The 27,002-nt window shown below is 34.7% G+C and overlaps 2 protein-coding genes across 4 annotated transcripts in view; one reads left to right on the forward strand and one right to left on the reverse strand.

Annotated features, from left to right (window-relative positions):
• Nucleotides 1–430: 430 nt before the first annotated feature.
• On the reverse strand, nt 431–15,264 carry LOC117329087 (protein tumorous imaginal discs, mitochondrial-like). 2 transcript variants are annotated; one of them, XM_033886802.1, is made up of 13 exons: nt 14,993–15,264; nt 10,776–10,900; nt 10,272–10,355; nt 9,638–9,752; nt 8,335–8,456; nt 7,792–7,944; nt 6,596–6,743; nt 6,062–6,126; nt 4,554–4,682; nt 3,730–3,845; nt 3,310–3,407; nt 2,903–3,046; nt 1,124–1,373 (listed from the first exon to the last, which is right to left on the reverse strand). In XM_033886802.1, the coding sequence occupies exons 1-12, from the start codon at nt 15,159–15,161 to the stop codon at nt 2,937–2,939; spliced, it is 1,434 nt and encodes a 477-aa protein (XP_033742693.1). In that variant the 5' UTR covers nt 15,162–15,264; the 3' UTR covers nt 1,124–1,373; nt 2,903–2,936. The 2 variants fall into 2 exon arrangements, with proteins under 2 accessions (XP_033742692.1, XP_033742693.1); XM_033886801.1 differs by lacking the exon at nt 2,903–3,046 and having other exon boundaries at nt 431–1,373.
• A 126-nt stretch (nt 15,265–15,390) lies between these two features.
• Nucleotides 15,391–27,002, forward strand: part of LOC117329086 (coronin-7-like) — a 31,683-nt gene continuing 20,071 nt past the window's right edge. The window contains exons 1-9 of one of the 2 annotated variants that reach the window (XM_033886799.1): nt 15,391–15,485; nt 17,488–17,564; nt 18,225–18,324; nt 18,733–18,813; nt 21,712–21,782; nt 23,479–23,674; nt 24,096–24,220; nt 25,448–25,534; nt 26,029–26,111. In XM_033886799.1, coding sequence (XP_033742690.1) covers nt 17,502–17,564; nt 18,225–18,324; nt 18,733–18,813; nt 21,712–21,782; nt 23,479–23,674; nt 24,096–24,220; nt 25,448–25,534; nt 26,029–26,111 — 806 coding nt within the window. In that variant the 5' untranslated portion in view covers nt 15,391–15,485; nt 17,488–17,501. Of the gene's footprint in view, nt 15,486–17,487; nt 17,565–18,224; nt 18,325–18,732; nt 18,814–21,711; nt 21,783–23,478; nt 23,675–24,095; nt 24,221–25,447; nt 25,535–26,028; nt 26,112–27,002 lie in introns of those variants that run through there. The other variant, XM_033886800.1, reaches the window with a different exon arrangement.

Raw genomic sequence — 27,002 nt, forward strand, 5'->3', positions numbered from 1 at the left:
AACAAGTTATTGTTGGATATGGAATTTATTTCACACTCGTAAGTTATTTTTTTAAAGTTACAAAAGACATGAGCCTTAGCGAGCGTCTTTTGTAACTTTTGAAAAATAACTTATGAGTGTGAAATAAATTACATATCCAAAAATCATGAGTCGTGTGACCTGTTTCTACAACAATAATATCGGCTTGAATCAAAGGGAAACGTCTTATTTCGTGCATACAAATAAGGTGTACAGGCGACGGCCGTGACCCGGTGATGTGACGTCATTCGATTATTGATGACGTCAATTACAATTGTAGCTCGGGTCAAAGTTCGAATTCTTGACCAATCAAAAGACCAGAAGGTCATATTCCACTAGTGGTATATAACATATATTTATCCAACAGTCGGGCCATTTATACAATGGCTTGAGAGTGGAATAACACCGGGTATTGTGGTAGAAACAGGCTTTTTAATCTACGTAATCTCCTGGAATAAATTACTTACATTTGGTTCCATTTTACTGAAGTTCAATTAATGTGGTTCCATTTTACAGAACTCTTTTAAACTTTCAGGTTTTCTCTCGTATTACATCCACACACATACACAAAAATATTTTAGACGGTTAACAATCAATCTATAGGATGATAGATGTAACATCAAACATGACAAGCAAATACCCAAAATATTAAACTTATTTCTCTTTAACATATCCATTCTAATCAATCTTTTTAAAATCTTTTTTCATGCAGTTCATGGATTCCTTCAAGTAAATGCTGATGAAAATGTTTTATAAGAATCAAATTATGTTTCCTCCATTCTTGAAAATTAATCCTTCATTGTGCAATGTTTTATTCTACAAACGAATCATAGTAAGTTTTCTGTTACAGTAACTTCACAGCCTGGTGTTTCAGAGTAGACACGCCACAAGATGTGTCCAAGTAAGACTGTTAGTTGCACATCACACAAAACCACTCAATGTTGACAGTTAATCTGCCTTGGCATAGCTTTGTCAAGCTGTCTTCAAGGTTTAATGTCAACAAGAACTTCTCACACCACTTTTACCATCATTTTCATCATCATCATCATCATCTACAGACGTTTTCTCACTTTTGTTTTCATTGCTTTTCTTTGCTTTTTCCATATTTTCACTTTTATTCATTTTGTGTCCAGAATCTGCCTCCTGTTTTTCCTCATTTACATCTTGAATTTTTTCTTTGTTTTTGTTTTCACCACTGTCTTCTTTCTGTTTTTCTGTTTTTGTAAAACATTCTGTGGTGTCTTCCATTTTTGTATCGCATGTATTGGTATTATATTTTCTGTTGTTTTCCTCATTCAAAACAGCTTTGATCCTGGACAACAAACCACCATCTTTGTCCTCAACAGCCCACAAACCTGTAAATAGATACATAGATCCTAATAAAACAATGTTTAATTTGTATTGCAGAAACTTTGGCAATGATATCTAAATAACTAAGTCATGCAAGTCATTTGACTCGCCAACTTTGCTTCTAAAGAAATATGTGTAGAAAAATATTAACCAATTCAGAAATTTAGATTTCATATTGGTGATCTAAGTTTAAGTTGTATAAATCAAACAAGAAAATATTTACCAGTGAAGTGATAAAACATCTCATCTAGGTCTACGGCCAGTCAACAAGTGATAAAACATCTAATGTAGATCTACGGCCAATCAACAAGTGATAAAACATCTCATCTAGGTCTACGGCCAGTCAACAAGTGATAAAACATCTAATGTAAATCTATGGCCAATCAACAAGTGAAAAAACATCTTATCTAGGTCTATGGCCAATCAACAAGTGATAAAACATCTAATGTAGATCTACGGCCAATCAACAAGTGATAAAACATCTAATGTAGATTTATGGCCAATCAACAAGTGATAAAACATCTAATGTAAATCTATGGCCAATCAACAAGTGATAAAACATCTTATCTAGATCTACGGCCAATCAACAAGTGATAAAACATCTAATGTAGATCTATGGCCAATCAGTAAGTGATAAACCATCTAATGTAGATCTACGGCCAATCAACAAGTGATAAAACATCTAATGTAGATCTACGGCCAATCAACAAGTGATAAAACATCTAATGTAAATCTATGGCCAATCAACAAGTGATAAAACATCTTATCTAGGTCTATGGCCAATCAACAAGTGATAAAACATCTTATCTAGGTCTATGGCCAATCAGTAAGTGATAAAACATCTAATGTAGATTTATGGCCAATCAACAAGTGATAAAACATCTAATGTAGATCTATGGCCAATCAACAAGTGATAAAACATCTAATGTAGATCTATGGCCAATCAACAAGTGATAAAACATCTAATGTAGATCTATGGCCAATCATTTCCTGATTTTAATCAGGTTTGCTTCATAACACCACCACAAATTATCAACAAGCAAAAACACAAAACAAAAACTGAATTTGAAAAAAACGTAACCTGTGATTTCAATCCGCTTCTTCATTATACCATACCAAAATATTAACTTATTAAAGATTTGACTATGGAATACAAGACGGCCATCACGCAGTCATATTCTTCACATAAAGTCCCATGGAAACTTGTATGCACATTTAAGAAATACTTATGCCCAGCACTTTCCGATAGCAATGTTATCAAATTTAACACTCAAATCAAAGGTGGCCACCTGGCAGGTATAATGTTCCTCTGATTTGCAAACAAAAGTATGGGGGAAGAGCCATTCTTGTCTTCAGAGACATTTTCTAGTTCTGGATTGATGCATTTGTACAAAGTTTAAGATATAAAGAAACTGTAACAAGATTAAGATATAAAGAAACTATGAATTTATACACTTAAAATATATATTTAGTTTGGAACCTTCATCATGATAACTTGAACAGACACAAATATCACTAATGTACTAACACTTACATGTTGATTATGGTCATGGGAAATTTTTTTGACTTCATCCAAATATTTTACGTTTCATTTTTGATAAGAATGATTCATTCTCTTCACTGTCAGACACATATTCCCCTGATGCTTCTTCCTCAGCATCAGTCTTTTTATCAGCCCCTAAAACGAAAAATTATCGATTCAGGAAATCTGATTTAAAGATTCAACGTCATACTGTTTCTCATAGACCATAATCAACATTAATCAAGCAAGGGAATTTACAATATCCATGACTGCGGCACTTCATTTTCAACTGCTAAAGCTGTTAAGTTAATTTCTATCGTGTTAGAAAGATTTTTTGCATGAGCTGTAATCCAATGGAATTCTACACCTGCAAAATATCAAATCATGTTTGAAGATGTAGGCACCTGTAATCAACTTACCTATATCAGTATCGACCAGCCCGTTAATAGTGCCACTCACTCCTTTTTCTGTTTCAGCAAAAGCCAAAATTATAGCTTTCTGTGTATCTGTTAATGATCTGCAAAGAAACAAGGATAACCATCATATTAGACAACACTTTTTCAGTTAAACTGTTAAATTAATTAGAAGTTTTTCTTCTTTAAGAAATGTCAGTAATTTACATTTGTTTGAAATTACCAAAACTGTACATCTAGAAAGTGTCAGTAATCAGCCATCTTGTTTCTAGTTGAATAGTGTTAATGAAGAGAACAATGCAAAGTATTTTAAACAATATTTGGTATCAAGACACTTCAAGCAAATCTATAAATTGTTAAAAATAATTAAGACTATCAGCATGGAGTCCATGATCCTGAACACACCCCAGACTTTAGATGACTTACTTGGGTACTTGTATTTTTAAATGGATGTAGTGGTCACCCCGTCCATGGCTATTGACACGGGCCGCACCTTTCCCAGTCATCCTGATCCTACTGTGGGAATGGCTCCCCGCGGGAATCTGAATGGAACAATAGCAAAATATGTCGATCACATTCAGCTTACAAACCGCAAAGCGTGACAAAATGTCCATTAATTCAACAAAATATGCTTATCCTGTTCCATAAGTTTATGAAGAAAAGACTTTGTAAATTGTATAACAATCTCATTAATGTAGTTTAAAAGTTTATTTTCATTTAAAGTCACTGATGTGGATTCGGAAAAAATCTCTTTGGTGTTCATATTGAAATAATTTGAAGACTTGAGTACATTTGACAACTGACTTCAAAATGGATTTAGGTTTCATTTGAACAAACATGATCAGGAATCTTGAATGTAATAATAAAAAAAAATATGTTCAAAAGAAGAAATTCAATGATTTCAAACTATTTGACCTTGTGACCTTAAAATGAGTCCATGCCATTTCAAAAAACTTCATTCATTTAGAAAGAGGTTTTTTTTTAAAAAAAGATCTACATTTATTTGAACCCTTAGATTTCGGAAGTAGGTTAAAAGTAATTCATTTGAACAAATTTGGTAGTCCTTTATCCTAGCATACTACTTGCCCAATAGCATGACCCTGGCCTCTTGGTTATTGCCAAGAAGTCATTTAAAGTTTGAGCACATGTGACTCCTGTGATGTGTCATATGACCTTTTAAAGGCCATTATCTGTAATAAAGACATGAAGCTGCAGACAAATCCTAAGTGACATCCGAAGTGCTAACCTACCTTTAAAAGTATATCTTCGTATACACCAGGGATCTTCAATGTACCTCCCAACACAGCTTGGGAAATACATATATTGACATCACTATGAATATCTGCTCCCTCACGCCGGAAATCTCGACTTCTTGAAACCTGCAATACAAAATATTTTGTAAAACACTACCTGGTAAAAAGTTCTACTGTAGTCTTCGTATAAGAGCAACAAGGGCAATTACAAAATTCTTTAGCAGCCCAAGTTTGCAATCTTTTGCAAATCAAAAACATACAGGGCTCAAAGTGGATACTTTTACCAGGTGGCCTATTTGGCTACAAAGTCATACAAGAGGCCCATGGGCCTTAACGGTCACCCGAGATATGAAATATTTCAGTAAATATAATTGACCCTTTTTGGCCCTACCCATCAGTATAAAGGGGTCAGTCAGGGCCAACATGCACAAACCATCAAACTGTCATCCCATGCTGATAACGTTAACCAAATTAGAATTAATTGCAACACAAATTCAACAAATCATAGTCTAAAATGTGATTTCCCTACATAAACTATAGTAAAGTTTACCCCCTCCCCAGGGGCAAACGTGTGACCCAAGGGTCATGAAATTCACAATTTTGGTAAAGCACCTTAAGACCCTTCCATCTATGAAGAGTGTTTGATTCCACCCTATCTCAGAGTAGAGAAGAAGATTTTTGAAGTTTTAGTCAATTTGACCCTTTTTGGCCCCGCCCCTCAGGCCCCTGGGGGGTGGGGACCATATAATTCCCGATTTTAGTTGACCTTTCGCCATAGAAGCTCCCTGCCAAATTTCATTGAATTTGGGTCAGCGGTTTTGGAGAAGAAGTTGAAAATGTAAATTGTTTACGGATGCACGACGAACGACGATGGACAAAAGGCGATTAGAATATAGGTCACTTGAGACTTCGTCTCAGGTGACCTAAAAATCTAGGTACCAATTGGAAAAGTTAGTTGCCAGCCAAGTTATCTTACTTCTTTAGTACAGTATAAAATCTCTCTGTAATTTTTTTCCATTGTGAACGTCACTTTAGCATTGACTGCAACCTTTTAGAGATTAACAAAATCCAATACACAAAAATAGGCGCCACTTTGAGCCCCAACATATTGTTTTTTTCTCGGTTTGATTTAAGTGCGATTCTTTTCATCGAGTGATGAATGATTCTACAGGCCAATGCTTTTTGGAAAATCTGTTTATTTTTCACAAATATATTAAACTGAAAACAGTATGTTCAAGTCTGGAAGATCATACAGCCCGAGATTAACACAGGTTCATTAGCATACTGATAACTCCTAAGAGTTTAATGCAGAATTGTTATCCAGCAAGATGGTACCCGTTTGCATAGCCAGGTATTTATAATAATGTGTCTTATACAAGGTCAACATAAACCAACTACTGTTGACATGACTCACACCGACATCCTTCATGTGATTTAGGCCTATACATTACCAATTGTTCTTAACAGTGATTCTTAATCAAAAGTAAAAACATATATCCACCTACTTTAAAAGTTATAAACACCTCTTGTTGCCCAACAGGCATTCTCACAGTCTGACCATTTTCTACACCTGTAAAAATTCAAATTATCATTTCCAAAAACTGATGATTAAGTCTCTGTCATCATGCAAAACTGATTTAAATGACCAATAATGATTTAAATTAATTATTTTGCAATGTGACATGAACTGTCCATAACACATTAAGAACAATTTATTTTTGTCAATAGGGTCGTGATGAAGTAACCATGGGTCTCCATACCTATACCAAATATCCTCAAAAAGATCAACTCACTTCTTTTTTAACAACTCTGCATTTTGTTCTGGGTAACAATCAATTGTATGTCAACTCATAATTTGTAATAGAGAGGAAACTTAACTATGAGTAGAAGTGATTTATAATGGGAGTTTTTAAGTCAGCTGGATTAATATATATATATATATATATATATTATATTCATTTGGCAAATAAAATCCATCAGAAAGAGAGATAAGAATTATTATTAAATCAGTAAAAAGCAACCATGGAGTCTTTAATTACCTGCAGGAACTGGCACAATTACTTTCTTACGAAGGATAATTTTTCCTTTGCCTTGACAATCAAAACATGGTTTGCTGATAATTGTGCGTTTGCCCATACAGCGCCGACATGTTGATCTCATTATAAAGGGACCTGTGTTGATAGTCTCCTGTAACACAAATACAATGTCGTCAGTATACATGATTAGCTCAAACATAAACAGGAGTTCTTCAGAATTATCTGTCTCACTTTGACTACTTAAAATGTATAGATAATAACACATAACAAAACAGCCTACTGAGACCTTGGTGTCAAAAAATAGCAATAACAAAGTTGAAGTGCTAAAATTCCAGATGGCCACATCTCGGCCATTCCATTTTTATGATGTCTTCAAATTTAACATGCACAACTTGGCACCAAAGGAACCAACATATAAAAGTCAAGAAAAAGATCACCAGTATTTGCATAGAGACAGTGATAACAACTCAGCTGTCAAACTTTAATATGGAAGTTTAACCTATCAGTCCTATTGGCTCACTTCTGTTTCTTTGGCCGCAGCAAGAGGAAAATGGGGTCATTTTTATGTTGGTTTTGATGAAGAGCTTTCAAAGGAAATAATCCACCCATAAAGTCTGAATTCTTGAGTTCAGACTAGATTAATTTTTGAATTCTTGAGTTCAGACTAGATTAATTTTTGAATTCTTGTGTTTAGACTAGGTTAATTTTTTAATTCTTGTGTTCAGACTAGATTAATTTTTGAATTCTTGAGTTCAGACTAGATTAATTTTTGAATTCTTGTGTTTAGACTAGGTTAATTTTTTAATTCTTGTGTTTAGACTAGATTAATTTTTGAATTCTTGTGTTCAGACTAGATTAATTTTTGAATTCTTGTGTTCAGACTAGATTAATTTTTGAATTCTTGTGTTTAGACTAGATTAATTTTTGAATTCTTGTGTTCAAGCTAAATTAATTTTTTGAAACATCATATTTTGGAAGAATTTTTCAGACCAGATTAAATTTTAAAAGAATTTTTCTAAATAATGAGTCCATAATATGGAAAACCATAGTGTACTTGCTTTATAAGACTCTCTGGATTTTCATTTTATGCCTCAAGGCAAACAATAATTCTTTTTAATCCTGGATCAATGGAGGTAATTTGGGGATAAAAATGCTGGTTTTGATAGATAAGGGACAATTAGTATCAAACGATGCATTACCATTCCAGTGCCATTACACTGGGGACAGGTGTCGACACTGGAACCAGGTTCTGCCTTGCGGCCATTACACCTCGGGCAAGTGTCTGTGACGTTCAAGTGGATCTGTTTATTACAGCCCCGTACAGCCTCTAGGAATGTTAGGTCCATCATGACCTGCAAAAATCAAATTACACAGTTTACAAATATCATTACATAAATGAATACTTAAAACTTTTTCATCTGTTTAACATAAATGTGAAATTAATTTATATAAAATGATATTAATTGCCCTCACTGGTTTGGATAGAAGCATGCGATATGTCATAATGTTGAAGGAAACCAGATCATCCAAAGTAACTTCCATTATCAGGCAGGTGGCCCAATATCTTTCAATGTAAGATCAGGGAATTTACCCTGGCTACCTAGGTGAAATGCAAGTGATTTTTATCATATGACTGAAACATAAACCATTTCAAGTTTTAAACAGCATATTAGTTACTAAGTCATTGCATCACCTTGCTTGAGTAAACAAATTTTAAACACAAAGTATACAAATTCACAAACCTCTGATGCAGGTGCGAATCCATATTTTGATTCTTCATAATCAGTACTTCCACCAAAACCTTTTCCAAAAATGTCTCCAAATATATTACGAAAAAGTTCTTCTGGATCAGAAGCTGAAAAACCTGAAAAATAGTTAATTTACCAAGTTATTTCATAAACCTGTAATACTCAATATCTTGATATATTCTTAGAATACTGTAATGAATTCCAGGTATTAAATTGCATATACCTCTATCTTGGGGGAAAAATTCATATTCCATATATTTATTTTCTTTTAGCTGAAATGTTCCAAGTTAGGTGAAAATGCCTGTGGAAAATACAATAGAGATTAAGAGGAAATTTTAATCACTAAAACGTGTTAATATTGACGAGTGCAAAGGCAAATGAGCCTAAAGTGTAATTTGATTATAAAGCACCCAGTACTAGTGCAGTAATACTGTATCATGTCCGTGCTATCTTGGGATCATTTGTAGTAGGTTTGACCTAAAATAATTGATAGAAAAAGAAGTCTAAAGTGTGTGTCCATTATGAACACTGATTGTGTAATCCTGTCAATGTTATGAAATGTCAGCTACAGCATCTGCGTTGGAATCTGGATCAGTTTGAACACACTTGATGATCTCGGGTTCATTCCAGGCAAGTTTCAACTAATTTGATTTTCATCTAGTTCTACCTGAATGATTTAGACCCATCTATATAGGTGGAACCGGAGGAGTTTTCAAAATGTGATTTTCAAAATGGTAGCCATAGTGGCCATCTTGGATTTCAAATTGACCCAGAAATAAGGAACACATGGTCACAATCATCTCATGATCATTCCTAGCAAGTTTTAGCTAAAATCTACCAGTAGAACTTGGGAAGTTGAAAATGAGTTTTACAAAATGGCGACCATATTAAATGGCCATCGTGGTTTTTAAAACAACCAAACAAATATTTATAGTTCCTAAGGACTATCCAAGGATCATTCAAATTCTTGGCAATTAATATATTCTCACTACTGTAACTACAGAAATTCAAAATATATTTCACATAACTCTTTGTTACGTGCATTTCCTTAACATCCCAAAATTACCAATGGAATTGGAGAAATTGAAAATGTGCTTTTCAAAACAACTTCCATCTTGAATATTGAACCAACCCATAAAATAAATATGTAGAACCTTTTGTCCACATAATTTACTGATTTATACAATAATAGAGGTTATGAATAATTTAGTGTTTCCTGGCCCTGGTATGGACTAAAATAAAAAGAAATATATATAAAAAAAAAGGAAAAAAAAGACAATAATCCTTCAAGCCTTACCTTGGAAACCACCATGTTGTCCTTGTCCAAACCCTGCTCCCGGATGTCCTCCACCTGCCCCACTCGTCGTTCCAAATGTATCATACTGCCTCTTCTTGCTATCGTCACTTAAAACCTGTTTTTACATATCAAACAGATACTTGTTAACTTATATGAAACCTCTATCTCACAGTTACTAGCATTTTTTGAAGACTCCATACAGAAACAGTCTGACATTCATTCATAACTACAGACAATATTACATTGATGACAGTGTGAAACTCTGTGTTGATAACAGCATCTGTGAAATATTACATTACATTAATGACAATGTGAAAGTTAGTGTTAACAACAGTATCTTAAATATTACATTACAATAAATATTATAATGGCAGTGTGAAATGTTGACAATGATATCAGATAGTGTGAAACTGTGCTGACAACAGCATCAGTTAAATATTTTAAGTACCGATGAATGAAAAACTATGTGGAAATAAATGTTTGATGTTCATTCACTAATTCATTTCCTTTTAAACTGAATTATTGGGGTTTTTTTTGTATGGCCAATATATTTTGATAGATGGAAAAAAGTGGGTCCAATAATGGTCATTTATTTTCATTCTGCAGGACTGAGTGGGGAATAATATCCATTTACCTCGTATGCTTCAGAAACTTCCTGGAATTTGGCTGCAGCATTGTTATCATTTTTGTTCACATCAGGATGATATTTTTTGGCAAGCTAAAACAGGTAAAATCATCTTTGAAAATTTCTATTTGTAGTTGTGCTGAACATATAAACATCAATGTCAAATCCCATTTGTTTACTTTAATTTGCAAACAAAGTTTCACTTACATTTTGTTTCCATGTGTAACAATAATCATCAAAACCTGAGTCCCCACATTCATTTTGTTTGTATTCTCTTCATTGTAGGAATTATAAAACATTGAATTTGGTATAATTTGCCAAAGAAATGACCTATTTCTATTTCAAAAAAGAAATCAAATTTTAACCGATATATGCTCTTTCACTAAAAAAAAACAGTCTTATATCTGGCAGCCCTAATCCCCATGTTTATTTGCGATTAAATATATAGTACAGAGTTTTAAGTGAAAAGTTGTACCCAATTTAAATTGAAGAAAAACAATAACAGTCACTTACCTCATAATAAGCCTTCTTAATTTGTTTTGTGTCAGCATTTTTTGGCACACCTAGTACATCATAGAAATTCCTCTTTGATAACCGTGTACTGGTGTGGAAGGGTCGAACAGATGCATATCCAATGGCTGGAATAAAAAATGCAAGAAAATGAAAATGAGGAAATGAACATTTCAATCACACTTAACTTTTGGTTTTGTATGCCCCAGAAGTCACCGATATCATATTTTATTAAACCATGTGTTGCCATTATATTGTACAGTGTATATAGGGTGCCAATATCTAAATCACCATTTTAGTGTTTGAAGGCAAGATTATCATCATTAAAATCATGATGTTTTATATGTGCCGGTTGGTCTGTGATAAATGATATGCATATTAAATGCAAAAAAAAACAACTGAAAACTTAAATCAAATGATAAAACTGCATATATGTATGACTTCAGGTGAGAATAATTATATATAATTTAACGGTTATGCAATCAAGAACTGATTTTCAACACAAGCTATTGCTTTCATTGAAAGATATTGTATCATTATGGCTGTTCGATTGAGGGATATTGGTAGTCATCTGTTATGTGTTGTTTAAATACCAGCATTACAAGCTTTTTGGTGTTAGAGATGAATGACATGGTTAGGCAATGAACAGTTACCGGTAGTTGGGAGTGCCAGACAGACTGCCAGGAGTGTCAAATGGTAATAACAATGATAATACTGGACACAGGCAAATGCCTATATATTTAGATCAAATGTTTTCCGACAGTGGATAAGTTCCTCATTGTCTTTTTCATGGTTGAAAAAACCTTCTAGTTGTCCCCAGTACTTATCAAGCCAGACGTCAAATGTTTTCAGTGTCAGTGATGTGACATCACTTGGCAGAGGGTTCCAATGGTTGACCACCCTTTCTTTAAATGTGTACATGTATCATGTCCCCCCCCCCCCCTGTAACCTTCTGTGCTTCAGCATTAATAACATAATTAATTAGTTATAAACTGTTCTCATACCTTAATTCTTTTAATCCTGCATGCGCATGCAGGTATCTGTTTTGTTGCTCTGCTTTTTACATTTTCAATTATGTTAATATCCATTTGAGTAAACAGATTCCATATGCTTGCTCCATATTTCAGGTATGGACTAAGTGCTTTATACAAATAAAAGTATACATGTATACAAGTAGCTCAAAGTATTTTCATCTAAATACGTGTAAATATATGCTCTTCTAATTTTTTGCTTTATTGACCGATTCATATATATGGTCCGTAAAAGTTTGCTGTCTGTGATTATTCCCATGCAAATCCCTCTATTTGTTAAGTTTTTCCAATTCAACTTTTTTTCTCATCCTTGAACATATAAAGCTGTAGGGTATCTGTTGACCTATTGTTTTCTAATGTTAGAACTTTACATTGAAACTGCAAAGGGCTATAACTCTGCAAGTTACATCAACTCGGTCCCATGGCATTGTCAAACTCATCAGAGATCTAAATGATAGAAGGCTGCATACCATTAACTAAATTGTCTTGGCCAAACTAGTCCCTTTTGGTATAGTGTTACATATAAATATAAAAAAGGCCTGAAATGTTTTCATTAGAGCTGTGTATCAATAGGTGGGTAGCGATACGATTCGTAGCACGATACAGGGGTCAGGATACAATACGTATCACGATATATGAGTAGCTGATGACCTATCAGATATCTGGTATTCCAGTGTACAGTAGTCATGTTTTGTTTGTGGTATTTCGGAATATTAAAGAGTCTTTGTTGACATTTGTTTAAAAAACATAAATTGTAGTCAATAGAGAACAAATCAGTTATAAAAATTTCTGACACAAAAAGATAGATATTGACAGAAATTGACAGTTCTTGTGTAAATACAGTGTCACACTAGTTATTGGCCCATGTTAAAAAGAAGACAACCGTTTTTGCTTACAAACTTATAGGAGCTTTCCAGTATGTGTTTTTTTTTCAAATCATCCTGCATTTGAGTAAATTATTACTCGTACATAGTATAGTAACTGTTATTCAAATAGTTACTATACTATGTGCAAGTAACTTTTATTCAAATTTGCCCTGCAGGTAGGGCATAAGAATTGTACCTGCTGCCCCCCATTGCATGATCGTAAGAGGCGACTAAATTTGGGATCTTATCTTTTAACAACTTTCTTCTTCCTAATGTCTCCCTTGACAATGCCTCACTTTTGGCCTTTAGTTGAGCGTTCGCCCCTGTGAGGAAGGCTTTGAGTTCTGTCCCCTAGCCGAGACATACCAGAGTCTTTAAAAATGGTAGTTGCTACTCCTGCTTAGTGCTCAGCATATTTGGAGTGGGACGACTGGTTCGCCCGTTGTCAGTATAATGTGACCGGGTGGGGTGTGCTGCTGGGTGTCTTTGGCAGTATGCTTCAGTTAGGTAGCGCTATAAATCGGCAAAAGTTCCGGCCTATCACAAGGAGACTTAACAAAAACATACCGCAGCCTTCCAAAACACACATACGCACTCACCACACGCATGCATGACGCACGCACGGGAGGCCGTCCTTAAATGACCTTAGCTGTTAATAGGACGTTAAACAAAATAAACCAAAGTTATTCAAATGCAGGACTTGTTGATATTGTTTTGACCAATTTATTATCAATATTCAATATCATGATTCATCATATGTGATAGCCCAGATGACTTGCGGTTTGACCAGACTAACATGCACATTTTAACGGAATGGTCAACTGACAACGAAATCTACCATTTCAGATGTTTGGAAACGTTATGTAACCCGTGGAACAGTTGTTAATAACCCTCGATGCGGAAGGACGCCATTTCTGGACGAACGTGAGAAGCGTCGCGTTATTCTTTGTGTCCGGAAAAACAGAAGAAATTCTTTAGCCGAAATAACCAGCAAAGTAAATAATTCTAGGACCATTGTAAATGATGCTCCGGTTAGTTCCAAAACTATTGACAGGTTTTTAAAGTCTGAGGGCTACGCTAGACGAATTACAAAGAAAACTATGGTCGTTCGAGAGGTTAACCTGAGGAAAAGAGTATCTTTTTGTTACGAAAAAAGAAATTTGACAGTGGATAATTATTGGAAAGGTGTTATATTTTCCGATGAGAGCCAGATTGTTGTTGGTAATGACAACAGGATTTTTGTATGGCGAAAAAAGGACGAGGGGTACCGCCCGGATTGTGTCTGTCCCAGGTCACAAAGGAAACTTTCGGTGATGATTTGGGGGTGCATTACTTACAATGGAGTTGGAACCATATGTTGTGTTGACGGTACTATTAATGCTGTAAAATATATCCAAATTTTAGAAGATAATCTCTGGCCGGTAATTGCCAGACACTTTGCAAATGACAGGTATGTGTTTCAACAAGACAATGCCCCCGTTCACAAGGCCCGTGTGGTGTCGGAATATTTTGAAAACAACAATATTTCAACATTAGAATGGCCTCCACAGAGCCCAGATTTAAATATAATTGAAAATGTGTGGCTGAAGATTAAAATAAAACTTAAATCGATGGTACACAACATCAACAATAAAAACCAACTGTACGAGGCTATCACGGATGTGTGGCGATCGTTGGAAACGGAATACATCCAGAGTTTATATAACACAATCCCAGACCGTCTGAAGGAAGTCAGGAAAGCAAAGGGCAATATTACCAAATATTAAGTAAGTAAAACAAACAGGTTTTTCAGATATGGCGGTTTTAATTTAGGCAACACTATACCGCACGTTATAACGCAACGTCATTTTGTCTGAATACTTCTGTCCGGTCTCTGTAGCTACATGTTGCGGGAAATAGTTAACACTTTTGAAAAGTGTCAAATACTTTCACGCTACACCAGAGAAGTTCATCCAACAAGTAGATATGAAAATTTACCTACTGATGGGCAATTTCGCCGTTCAGCAGGCTATCTGTGTATATCAAACTAGCCCTGAGTGATTTATCTAGGCCTACAATGTCAGCCTTACATTCTATTTGACCAGAGGGAGGGAACATGGGAAACTGAACCTTGAGACTGGATGACTGCAATTGACAAGGTACTGGTAGACATTCACTTGGCTTTAGATCATATGTGTGGAGAAGGTATCGGGTTCAAATTCCGATATTTTCTCGTTATCATTACAGTACATTTTATATAACAAATGCATGAATGGCTGGCTGTCAAAGGAACACGTGTTTCAAGGACATCGCCGGTTGTTCGTGACGCAATCAAGTATTTTACCATCAACGCAGTTACGATGAGCTGGACATGTCGTCAGCATCAAAATCTGGTGTCTTTTAGCAGAGGAAACATCACTACTGTAGTTTTTCTGTGGATTATAAGATGTTAAAACGCTCTGTTTACAGCTCCTCTGCGTCACTCCGCTGCATGCTCGCCTAATCGCGGCCATTTTCTTTTCTAGAAGGCACTTAGGGGATATAATCCAATTTCCGAAAACAATAATCACACGTCAAAACTCTTCAATTACATGACTCTTATATGGGAGAAATACATTTCTTTGTGTTCATCAGGAAAGGTTTTATCATTTTCTTGCAAGAAATAATCTTTGACCAGATAATACAATTTTCGAAAATGACATTATGCCACATTTATATTACAGGCAAATCTCGCGTTATTTCGTTAACCGGAAACTTCAAAATCATCTGCTGGAAGTCATCTGCCACTTCCTAGTTTCCGTTCCAATCAAGATCTCTGAAGCACATTCTTGCAGCAGGTATAACTGATTAAGTGTGTGTATACATAATATTGAACATACAACATTTGGTGATCGATCATTAGCTGTCTATGTTTTTATTTTCACTGACTCCTCCATCATAATACAATTAGATTTGGATCCGCCCCCTACAGTAGGCCTCCAAAAGCCAAGCCACCCAATTCAACTGCAAATTATTAATGCCCGGTCCTACATCATGAAAAAGAAGCTTGCATGCTCCATCATCTCAGCGACAGAGACCTATATAAGTAACAATACAATAATGAATTTACAAGCCACACTGACCCACTCCTTTTACACTACTCCTCCTGTTTTACTGGGGAAACAAGGAAAAATACATTCCAGTGGAATGTCAAAATAGGAATTGAATACAGGTCTGTCATCTGATAATCTGATGTGGCTTTACCTCCTGAGCCAAAGAAGTATGCTCAGTCAGCTGAGTGCCTAAACCATATTTAACTCTATTGCTATGTACAAGACACACCGGCCTGCACTTTTTACAATGGCATTAGCTCATATATACATGTATGTCAACCACCTTGTGCAAATTGATTAACAGTAACAATGCATAGTGATATGTCACACTGGCATATGTCACATTTTATAGTCACCTCAGACAAAGTTGTTGTCATCATATACATGCATCGTCTCCATCTCGGAATATCAATGATTGTGACTATATATTATATTAGTGTCATGTGCGAGAGGGGTTCTATATAATCAATTGGCACTTTGAACTTATTACAAACCCCTGAACCAGTGTTATCAATATTTGGCAGGAACTTTGCTTGGTAAAAGGTGTTTAAAATGTATTATAAAAAATTCTGAATTCCTTTACGACACACAATATGGTAGGATACAGGCCTATATGTGACCAAAGCATTGTTAGTTTGAGTCCCAACACAGGCACAGTGTTGTATCCTTGAACAAAATACTTCATTCTGTTGTGTTCAAGTCGACTTCTATAAAAGATGGTGGTTGGGCAGTACAAGAAATGTTGTGTGTAAGCTGTTAGCAGTTCTGTCTGTATGATACCCAGGAAGTTTGGAAAAAATTCTATGGTTGCTAAATACAATTAAAACTATTAAAGGCCCAGTAATAATTTGTGAACCGCTTTTGAGATGGCTGTGTTGCTATATAATATGTCAAAGCTACGTTACAACCTTTAATTGAAATCCACAGATCAGATATGACACATTGGATTGACAGGATGTTTACACAGTGGTATTTATATTATATAGCTAATCAACTTGAACATTGTTCTTCAAACTTTTAACGTAGATGGAATTGGAAGCATGGGATATACCGGTAATAGTTGATGGTATAAAACTTTTGGCTCTTACCACAGGCGTCACTGCCTTCATACAGGATCTTAAAGAGATGAGGTCAAATTGGCTAAAATTTCATCAAATGTTTTGTTCAGAGCCAAGCCAATTTCTCTTCATTAGTTCTTTTAATGTTATACTAATTGGATAGGGTCATGGAAAAACTTCATGAGATATTGAGTATTCAACGTATAAAAAGAAAGCAAGTATTTTTTATTTTACAATTATCAACCTTTTTCAGGTGAATACAAAGATTTATCAACCTGAGAAAGTGATGTTTCGCGAGGCATGTTAATATTGCATCTAATTTTGACCTGTGCAGACTGTTTTAATAGACGAATCAGCATTGAGTAAATACTGTAATCATATAATAAATTGAATTATTAGCTTTGGAAATACATTTTTCCTTTGAATTATACACAGTCTTTTAGTTATCAGAGTTCAAGATAACCAAGTTTGACTGTAGTGTATTGTTATTGGACAGATTGCAGCTCTAAAATAATGAACGTGTTGCAGCTCTAAAATAATGAACGTGTTGGTGTTGGTGTTTACATGCATGTATATCTGAATTTAGGTGATTGCTAAGGTGCCAAATAAATGCCCAATGAGATGCATTGCTAACTAAATAACTTTTTAAGAATGTATTTGATTTTTTGTGACATTATTGAATTTTACAGGTTACACAGGAAACATGGCGTGGCGTTTCAAGATTTCAAAGTATAAAAATGCTGCAGCAAAATTCCCAAAACGAGAGGTATTTTATATCTGAAATCAACATTAAAATCTAGTCATGCTGCTACTATAAAGAGGTTTGAAAGTAATTAAGATCAAAGGATAAGACAGCCTTTTAATATTTTGATGGTATTAAATTGATGCTGGTATAGAAGAAATGAGTGATGTTACAGAATTATTTAAATGTATATAAATACATGTACTAAAAGTTGTCAATGATCACATGAATTTTCATAAATGGGAAAATAATTTGATATGTACAATAAGATGGCATCAACCAAGATGATTTATGTTTAATGTGTTTGTTACCAAAATATCAAAATCTGGTATTTGTAGCATGATATTCAACCCAGTAATATTATACTGAAAACAGACTAACCAGTCTAAATGCCACCTCAATTTATACTGAAAGTTATAAAACAGAGTGCAGTAAGTACCAATTTTATAGATTTTCGTTTGTCTTGGTCAGGAGAATCCAGATAGAACCAATAACCTTCCTTGCATTGGTAAGCGGTTATCAGCATCTGCCATCAAGACAAAATGTGAGGATTTGCCAAGCAAGGCATTGGGAAAGAAAAAGGGTAGTTGTGGAGTGGGAAGAAGATCCCGATATATTGTTGTAGTGTGTGTTGCTGATTGATGTTAGCTCTACTAATGGAGATAATCATTTTCTTTTGTACAGGAATGGATACCAGAATTATCAGTAGGGAACTTAATGCAATCCTGTGGTAATCATATCAAAGCCAGCGGTGCTTTCATGGCTTTCAACACTGTTCATACAGGTACAGTCAACTTTTAGATATTTCATTAATCATTGTATGTCTTTTCATGTATTAATCATGTACTTGTTTTCAGTTTTGTAGCTATTTTAGAAGTCTGTGGTGATGGACTAAAAATGAAAACGCCAAAAGGTTAACAATGCCTTCATCAAAATTTCTTCCAAAATCTTACCTAGACACCATTGCCATTTCTTAATCAAACATTGGTCATGCTTATCAAATGCATGTACATATGTATCTATTTATAAAAAAAATGATAAAAAAAAAGCTCTCCTCAAAAGTATGTTGTATATATAACTTAGTGAAATACCTTTTACTTGAAAATTATTAACCTCCTGGTCTTGATCATAGCCAAACTTGTTAATAACTGCAATATAAACATCACACATTCATCAATATTATCTTTTCCAGGTGGTGGTAGCCTAGGGATACTGCCTGTAAGTACATCAGGAAGACTGTCGAATGGTTTGCCGCAACTTCCAGCGCATGGTGGTCAGTGATAGCTGTGTGGTTCTGTATTATTTTTTGTGTGGCTACTAGAATCAATTATTTATGTAACAGAGTGCATGATGAATTTGTTTTAATGCCTCCATCAGGGATAAAACCCCTGACCTCTGGATTACTAGTCTTACTCTCAATCGATTGAGCTAATGAGATATTCTCTGTAGGTGAGAGGTATATTTCAGCTAATATTTTACCAGTTACACTTATAAATAACATATTGGGATATTGTGTAATATTATTACTATATTACTGATCTTACCGGACATACCATTTTATATGGGAATTACAAAAAAAGTAAAAGAAAAATTCTTCATTTTGATTTAGCCTCCAACTAGCAAAAACTCTCACATGAAATAGAAAAGAATATGTTCTTTTTATTACATAACCAAAATTTGCTACAAATATTCCTGAAGATATGTTCTCATAATAACTTGATATTTTGATTTCAAATTAGTTTCATGGTGACATCACAATGAAATTGAAAGTCTTTAAAACCAAGAAGATAATGGCATTCCAATTGACACCATGACAGCTAATAGTCAGCTCTGCTAGATGTTATCAAACATTTGTTCATAACACAATTTATGTAAAAGGTATTATTTACATGGAGAGTTAAGTGAGTAGTGTAGTTTTGTGATGAATACATTAATACAATTATATAGAATTTATGTATCATTTTTACTATCAAATCAATAACACAAACACTACCTTCATACGCCCAATCTCTCTCCTTTCCTCATCGATTGTTTCTTCTCTCCATACCTCTTATAACCTTCTCTCTCTCCAAATCTTGTCTTTCATCTTACTTAATCACTTTTAACCTCATTCTTTCACTTCTTCCCTATAATATTCTTCCACCCTCTCTACTACCCAACAACCCCAGTCTCTCTATATTTACTTAATTTTCAACTTTCCGAGTACCTGCCATGGACATTCCCTCCTTGTAATCATCCACCCCTTCTCCCTCCTCCCTCCTCCCTCCCCCCTGCTGTTATCATTATCCCTATTTCCTCCATCAGTCGCCTACCTGTCATTCCTGTCCTGTATCGCTTCCAATATTTCCTCTTATTTCTTGAGATCCAGTTTTTTAGCCGATTCACCCACAGTCTATTTTATATCTTGTATGTCTGATTCCATCTCACTTACCCATCCACTCCCACATACCCCACTTTTCCATTTTTCCATCATCAAACAATTATTAAAACATATTGTATGGACATTACAAACCTCGGGTACTAGTCTTGTATTTGTAAATTAATGAGTGTATTGACAAACAAGGCTAGCACCTGTTGACAGATGGCTATATGTTATTGTATGTTGTTTACTTTGCCTGTCCTACACAGAAGCAATGAAGACCTTACTTTACTCCCCACCACCTTCCCTAAAATCCAATATCTACACAATGAACAGTTTCCGCCAACAATCTGTAAGAGATTATAATAAAAACACTTTATAGTACTTGTATTGTAGAACGCTGATGCCAATATCAACTTCATGTCATTAGGTGTTGTGTTAATGCTTTGCTACTTAAAGCATGTGAAATATGTACATGTAACAAATATAAAAAAATTCATAAAAATTCCTTATTTATACTTAAACAATTTTTCTTTTCAATTAAGTGTTCATTGAATGTCAGTGTAATAATTGAAATCCAGATAAGTCCTGTGTCCCATTGGACAATGCCAATGAACATGGCAGAGTCAACAGAATTGCTCTGTTTAAATTATTTATACTTCTGAAATAGCTGAGCAATATTCTGATATCACTTGTGTTTGACCTTGAGTTACATGACCTTACTAAGTAGTATGGGTATCCATCAAATAATATTATTCTGGAAGAAAATATAATCAAACTTGGGTCCAAAAACAATTTTCTTAAAATAGGCTCAAATTAAAAGCAATTACACATGTACATGTACATCTAATTGATCTGCATTCTGTTGTTTTGTGGATTGTCAGTATTAACTAATACAATAACCCTTGTTGGGTGCAGTGTGTCAGTGTATTATGGTTATAACAGCAGACCTAACTCCTGTATCACGGAATGTATAACACCTGTGTGTGACACTGTGGTGGGTGATGGTGTATTTGTGGTTTTGCATAATTATTTTGAAATTTTAGTAACCGTTTTTTATCTGAATTTGTGGGAACAGCAAGTTTTATAGTGTGTTTATATGTTATTATTTAATTTTCAGTCTTTTTATAAGATTTCGCTTTTTGTTTTAATTTACAAGCTGAATTTGTTGCATCACAAAGCACATTCTAGAACATTATTGTCTATCACAGTAAACAGCTTCTTATATGTTGTTGTCAATTTCATTAAATATTTCTAATTGGGGAAAAAAATGGTTGATAGAATGCCATCTTGCATCATTCAATGATGGTAACCAAGATCCTTAAGGGATCTCATGTTAGATGCCTTTTCCCCCTCTGTACATTTGCATTATACAGCTTCATTTTCTATTTGTTAGGACCTTGGTTAACATTAACAGTGATTTTTGTTTTTTTTTGTTTTTATAATATCATTGTCAGATGTTAAAACATTCAGATTCATGTTGTTACATGTAGCTATTGAAACAGCATTTGATGTAACACAGATCCAGATACTTTAGAGATGTGATGAAAACACTAGTTTGTATAAAAAATCTCTGATTATGTCCAGAATGAAAGTGCTTTTCTGCATTTTTACTGATAATATTTCATGAATAAGCCTAATGTGTTTCTTCTGCTAATACTAGTTAGTGATATCCATACAGAGAGGCCTCTCAGTCTCATGATATATGTAGCTGTAGGTATTAGTGATATCCATACAGAGAGGCCTCTCATGATATATGTAGCTGTAGGTATTCCTATATTAATGATATAAACATTTTTCTATTTTTTCCAGATTATGTAACAGATTTTGACTTCTCTCCCTTTGATGACTACGTATTAGCCACAGGATCTGGGGACACAACTGTAAGTGTTGTTTTATTTCTGTTCTAATTAAAGTCACTTTTTTCAATTCTGATAACATTATACTATATATTGTAAATTATATCAAAGACTTCAAGTTAAACAAGACTTACCAGGAATGGGAGATAGATAATTTCACCTTTAGCCTTTCTGGTTTTACAGATAAATCAATTGTTGTTACCGTACCGTAATTGTTACCAGTTTTACATCATCAGTCAACATTGTTACTTCTGATAAATTATTCAAAACAGGAAGCAGTAGAAGTGCTAGGAACTGTACTGTTTTAAGAAATAATGATATCTGCAGTCATTGGTACATCTTCGCAAGCCAAGGTTAATGATTACGTTACACTCCACACTCCACGAACCCTTGGCAGATATAGTCATCGGTGATGTTTACAAACACACAATGGAGGCTTGTGTCATTTTGATGAGATATCTGATCAATAACTTCTATCAATTGATCAAACACTGTGAATGTTTCCCCAAATATTATAAGTCTCTGTATTTAGGTATACTGCCATAACATAGTCGACAAGGTACATGTAGCTCTGTACTGGGCGCCGCAATTAGTTTTTCTTTAATGCGAAACCAAGTCTGAATGTTAAATGCAATTTGATTGAATGCCCTGCGATTCCAGGGCGCGACGGTTTAAACACAACTATATCTGCCAAGGGTTCGTGGAATGTAACCTAATCAGAAGCCTTGGCTAGCAAAGATGTCATGGGTATTGTGAAGACCCATATTGCCTATTTTTGGCCTGTCCTTTGGTCTTTCAAAATGAATTCACCAAATGTTTAATGAGCCTCTTCCTTTAACCATAGTTATATGTTACATGCATTAGTATTCTGAAGATAATCCGGCTTATACCCTAACATTTTTGGTCACCTGAGACAAAGTCTCAAATGACCTTTTCTAATCGCATTTTGTCCGTCATCATGTGTTGTCCGTTCGTAAACAATTTACATTTTCGACTTATTCTCAATAACCAAAAGGTCTAGAGACCTGATATTTGGCATATAGCATGCTGGGGTGAAGGGCTATCAAGATTGTTCAAATGAGTTACCTTAACCTTCATTCAAGGTCACAGGGATCAAATATGCTAAAATCTTAAAATGACTTTTTCTCAATAATCAAGAGGCCCAGAGACCTGCTATTAGGCCTGTAGCATGCTGGGGTGAAGGGCTTTCAGGTTTGTTCAAATGAATGACCTTGAGTTTCATTCAAGGTTATGGTACTTCTTCTCATTAATCAAGAAGCTTAGAAACCTGATATTGGGAATGAGCTTGATCTTGACCATCATTTACGGCCACCAGGCTTTTATGCTAAAATCTTTCAAATATCTTCTGGAGGACCAACACACAGAAACAATATATTTTGCCTGTAGCATGCTGGAGTGAACACATTGACCTCATATTCAAGGTCACATGAATCAAATCTACCAAAATATATCAAAATTCAGATGACTGTTAAGGCCCATGGGCCTCTTGTACTCATCAACTGATGACTATGATCTTACGGACTTGAGCTTTGTGATTTTACCTATTTAACAACAGAATAAAGGTTTGATCATAGAGCATTAATAGGTTATATGAGAAATATTTTGTCTTACTTATCTTCACTCGAATCCTTTGACATTTGACCCCTTTATAATTAAAGTTTGACCTTTAAACCTCTCACCTTTAATTTTTTATCAACAGATAAAGGTATGGGTGTTACCTATGCAAGAAGACATTAACTCAGGTGCCTTATCCAACATCAACCCATCTGTATCATTTCCCAATGAAAGACGAGTAGAAACTGTAGTATGGAACCCAGTGGCTGATGGAGTGCTTGCTGCGTCTGTTTTTGACACTGTCAAAGTGTACGATGTTGAAAGGGGAGATAATAAATATGGTAAATGTCAACAGTCTGCACAATTAAGCTTTGTTAGTATAATCTTGACAGACAGTAACTGATGTAGATTGTAGACTTATAAAATAATTAAATTACATAGATTTTACAAACTTACATGCTTAAGTAATTGAAGGGCAAAATTAAAGTTCAGAGGTTTTTCTTACAAATTCAAATTCAAAGTTATTATAGCCCTAAAATGAATCTAATTTGATAAAGGAGATAATGTTAAAATCATGTTTTTTTTTATATAAGGGTCTGAATGGATACTTCAATATTTCATGCCAGTATTTGTAAAGAGTTGGGACTGGATCACCAAACCTGGACTTTTTGAAATATTATACTTAATATAGAAATTGTTGTAAACAATGGTGTTGTAAATAAATGTTGCATGAACAAAACATTGATGAGCACTGTTTTTTAGCTCTTGGCTGCCATGGTGACCAGATACAGAGTGTGAGTTGGCGGGGAAGTGGTACATCTCTTGTAACCTCATGTAAGGACAAGAAAATCCGTGTACTAGACCCACGCTCGGGAGGAATGGTTCTGGTATGTTCAGTATCTCCATGTCTTCAGTGTATCTGTATTTATCAAGGCTTATAGCATGAGTCCTACGTGATGTAGGTGTCTGTAGCTGGTATGTTTTGTGTGATGTAGTGATGATTAAATACAATTAATATAAACTTGTAAATCCTCAACTTGTTAGCTCACCGTGAGCAAATGCTGTACCTCTTGCATCTGCGTCAGTGTCCCACCCCACTTTAAAGTTTTTGGGATAAGTTTTTAGAAAGCTTCTAAGTCCAAAAGTATATACCTCACACCCTTCTAATTTGGAGTATACATTCATTAGATGTCTAGGTTTTTCGCATTTTACCATTTTGTGGACTTAACTTTTTTAGCCCCAAAATCCACTTTAAAGTTTTTGGGATCAGTTTTTGGAAAGCTTCTTAGTCCAAAAGTCTACACCTCACACCCTTCTAATTTGGTTTATACATTGAGTAGAAGTCCTGAAATGATGTTATAGCAAAATCATGCAGAAAAAGATTATGATTTTTTTCGCATTTTGCCATATTGTGGACTTAACTTTTTTGGCACCAAAACTCACTTTAAAGTTTTGGGGGTAAGTCCAAAAGTATGCTCTCACACCCTTCTAATTTGGTTTATGCATTCATTAGAGGTCCAGGAGTGATGTTATGGCAAAATCATGCAGAAAAAAATTGTGATTTTTTTTGGCATTTTACCATTTAGTGGACTTAATTTTTTGGCACAAAAACCCTCTTTAAAGATTTTTGGGGTAAGTTTTGGAAAGCTTGTAAGTCCACACCCTTCTTATTTGGTTTTTAAATCCATTAGAGGTCTAGGAGCATATAATTTCAAAATGACATGCTTATACATACATCAAAAATGAATGCATAGTGTGATTGCTGCTGCCGGTGAGCTTTCGCAATCATTGATTGCACTTGTTAGTCAATTGTGAATCAGAATTAGGAAAATTGAGTGTGTACCACATTCCTATATTTTCTATAATGATGATAATTCATGACTTATTTTCCTCATAGATTTATGGTGTACTTTAATATATGTGCTTCTATAAACTTTTCCAGCATATACCTTGCTACTGATCTACTGGATAAACTTTAATGGTCAACCATCAGTCCACCTTGGGTGTATTAGTGTGGCAGTTTTAGTTAAATGATGAAACGTTCATAGTTCACAAAAAATGGGAAGGCTCCTATTATTACCGAGTATGTTTCTGAGCACATGGTTTATCAACAGGAAGGCAAGGGACACGGAGGCATGAAGGACTCTCGGGTGTTGTGGCTTGGTGACAAAGACTTCATTGTGTCCACAGGGTTCAATAGCGTAAGTACTAATCATTGAGTTATATATTATACTGACAACATTGGACGGCTACCCCAGAATTATGACACCATGAAGAGCATTTTCTACAAAGGCATTTTTGGTATAATCATCTATAAAGTACTTAATGATGCAAACATTCATTTTTTATAGAAAAGATTTAGTTCATCCGGATCCAGATGTGTTTCTCAATATTTGTTGACTTTTATCTATGAATGGGCATCCCTTTACACATCTCAGAATTTTGATTTCACCTATAATTGACTGTCAATGTCGATCCACATGAGCTTTCTTTGTTCTCCTGAAACTTGTATTTTGCTGAAATGTACAGGTAGCTTAACAAATTAAATGTCAAAATCAAGACCCATGGATAGCCATGATACATATTAACAATTGGTCAAGTTACTTCTGTTTAATTGCAACAGAATAGTGATTTATAGGTTTATAAAATACCACTGGATTTGCTATTTACATGAACCTTAAACTTCTGTCCCCAGGAGAGAAGTAGAGAAATACGCCTCTGGGACAGTAGAAACTTTGGATCATCTTTACATTCTTTAGATTCAGGAAACTCTACTGGGTGAGCATTATTTGTAGTTAGATTTATAATCAATATTGAATTATAAATACATGTATTATCAACAATATAGACTTCAGTTATCCCCCTTTATACCGCCACCTTTTTTCCTGTGCCAATTTTGGCGGTATAACAGGGATGGCGATATAACGTGGGTTCAGTATGATAGTCGTACACATGACCACTTAGGCCTCCAATGAGCAGGAAACAATTATACACATAAACAGTTGATTAATGTTATTTGTATCTTTTAACGACAATAAATTTATGAGTCACAGTCATAAGTTATATTTGTAAAATACTGTTTTAAAACATGGGGTTACAGTTATAAATTATATTTGTAAAATACTGTTTTAAAACATGGGTCGGAAGCAGAGCACAGGTACAGCAAATAATTATAACACATAAGAAAGATGGGGATTCCGCTGTGTTTATAAATAGAACACTAGAGAGTTCCAAATTGACAAAAATCATGCGCGGGACAGATCATGCAGATTGAGAGGTACTTAACATCTTTGTAAATTTGTTGTTTTACAGGAATACTCCAGCCTTGTTTAAATAAATGGAGACTAATAATTAATGTTTACCACCATTTAGAATATTTTGCATTGTCCACTGCATATTCTCAGATTTACCGTTTCCATTCAGTGAATCCATAATTTTCTTCAATGTACTGTATCTCAGTACGGAAAACTGACAAACAAAATCCATAATTTTCTTCAACATACTGTATCTCAGACATATAAAATGTAAAAACCAACAAAAAAACAGGCAGACATAATTAAGGTGAGTAGTTGTTACTTGTGTACTTTGGTAATTTACCTACAAGTAGATTATACAAGCATGACTGATGCCTTAATTCTGGGTGATCTGTTTGACATTTCAGGCAAAAAA

This window comes from Pecten maximus, chromosome 6 (assembly GCF_902652985.1).
Source record: "Pecten maximus chromosome 6, xPecMax1.1, whole genome shotgun sequence".
Lineage (NCBI taxonomy): Eukaryota > Metazoa > Mollusca > Bivalvia > Pectinida > Pectinidae > Pecten > Pecten maximus.

What these genes read in the sequence shown, in the direction of transcription:
- LOC117329087 (XM_033886801.1), bottom strand. Translation starts at nt 15,161, where the DNA reads ATGGCCGCGATTAGGCGAGCATGCAGCGGAGTGACGCAGAGGAGCTGT. An exon ending in TCATCGTAACTGCGTTGATG is followed by an intron (nt 10,901 to 14,992) that starts GTAAAATACTTG and finishes TTTTTATTCCAG; the next exon opens with CCATTGGATATGCATCTGTT. An exon ending in AATTGTGCCAGTTCCTGCAG is followed by an intron (nt 6,127 to 6,595) that starts GTAATTAAAGAC and finishes GAATTTTTACAG; the next exon opens with GTGTAGAAAATGGTCAGACT.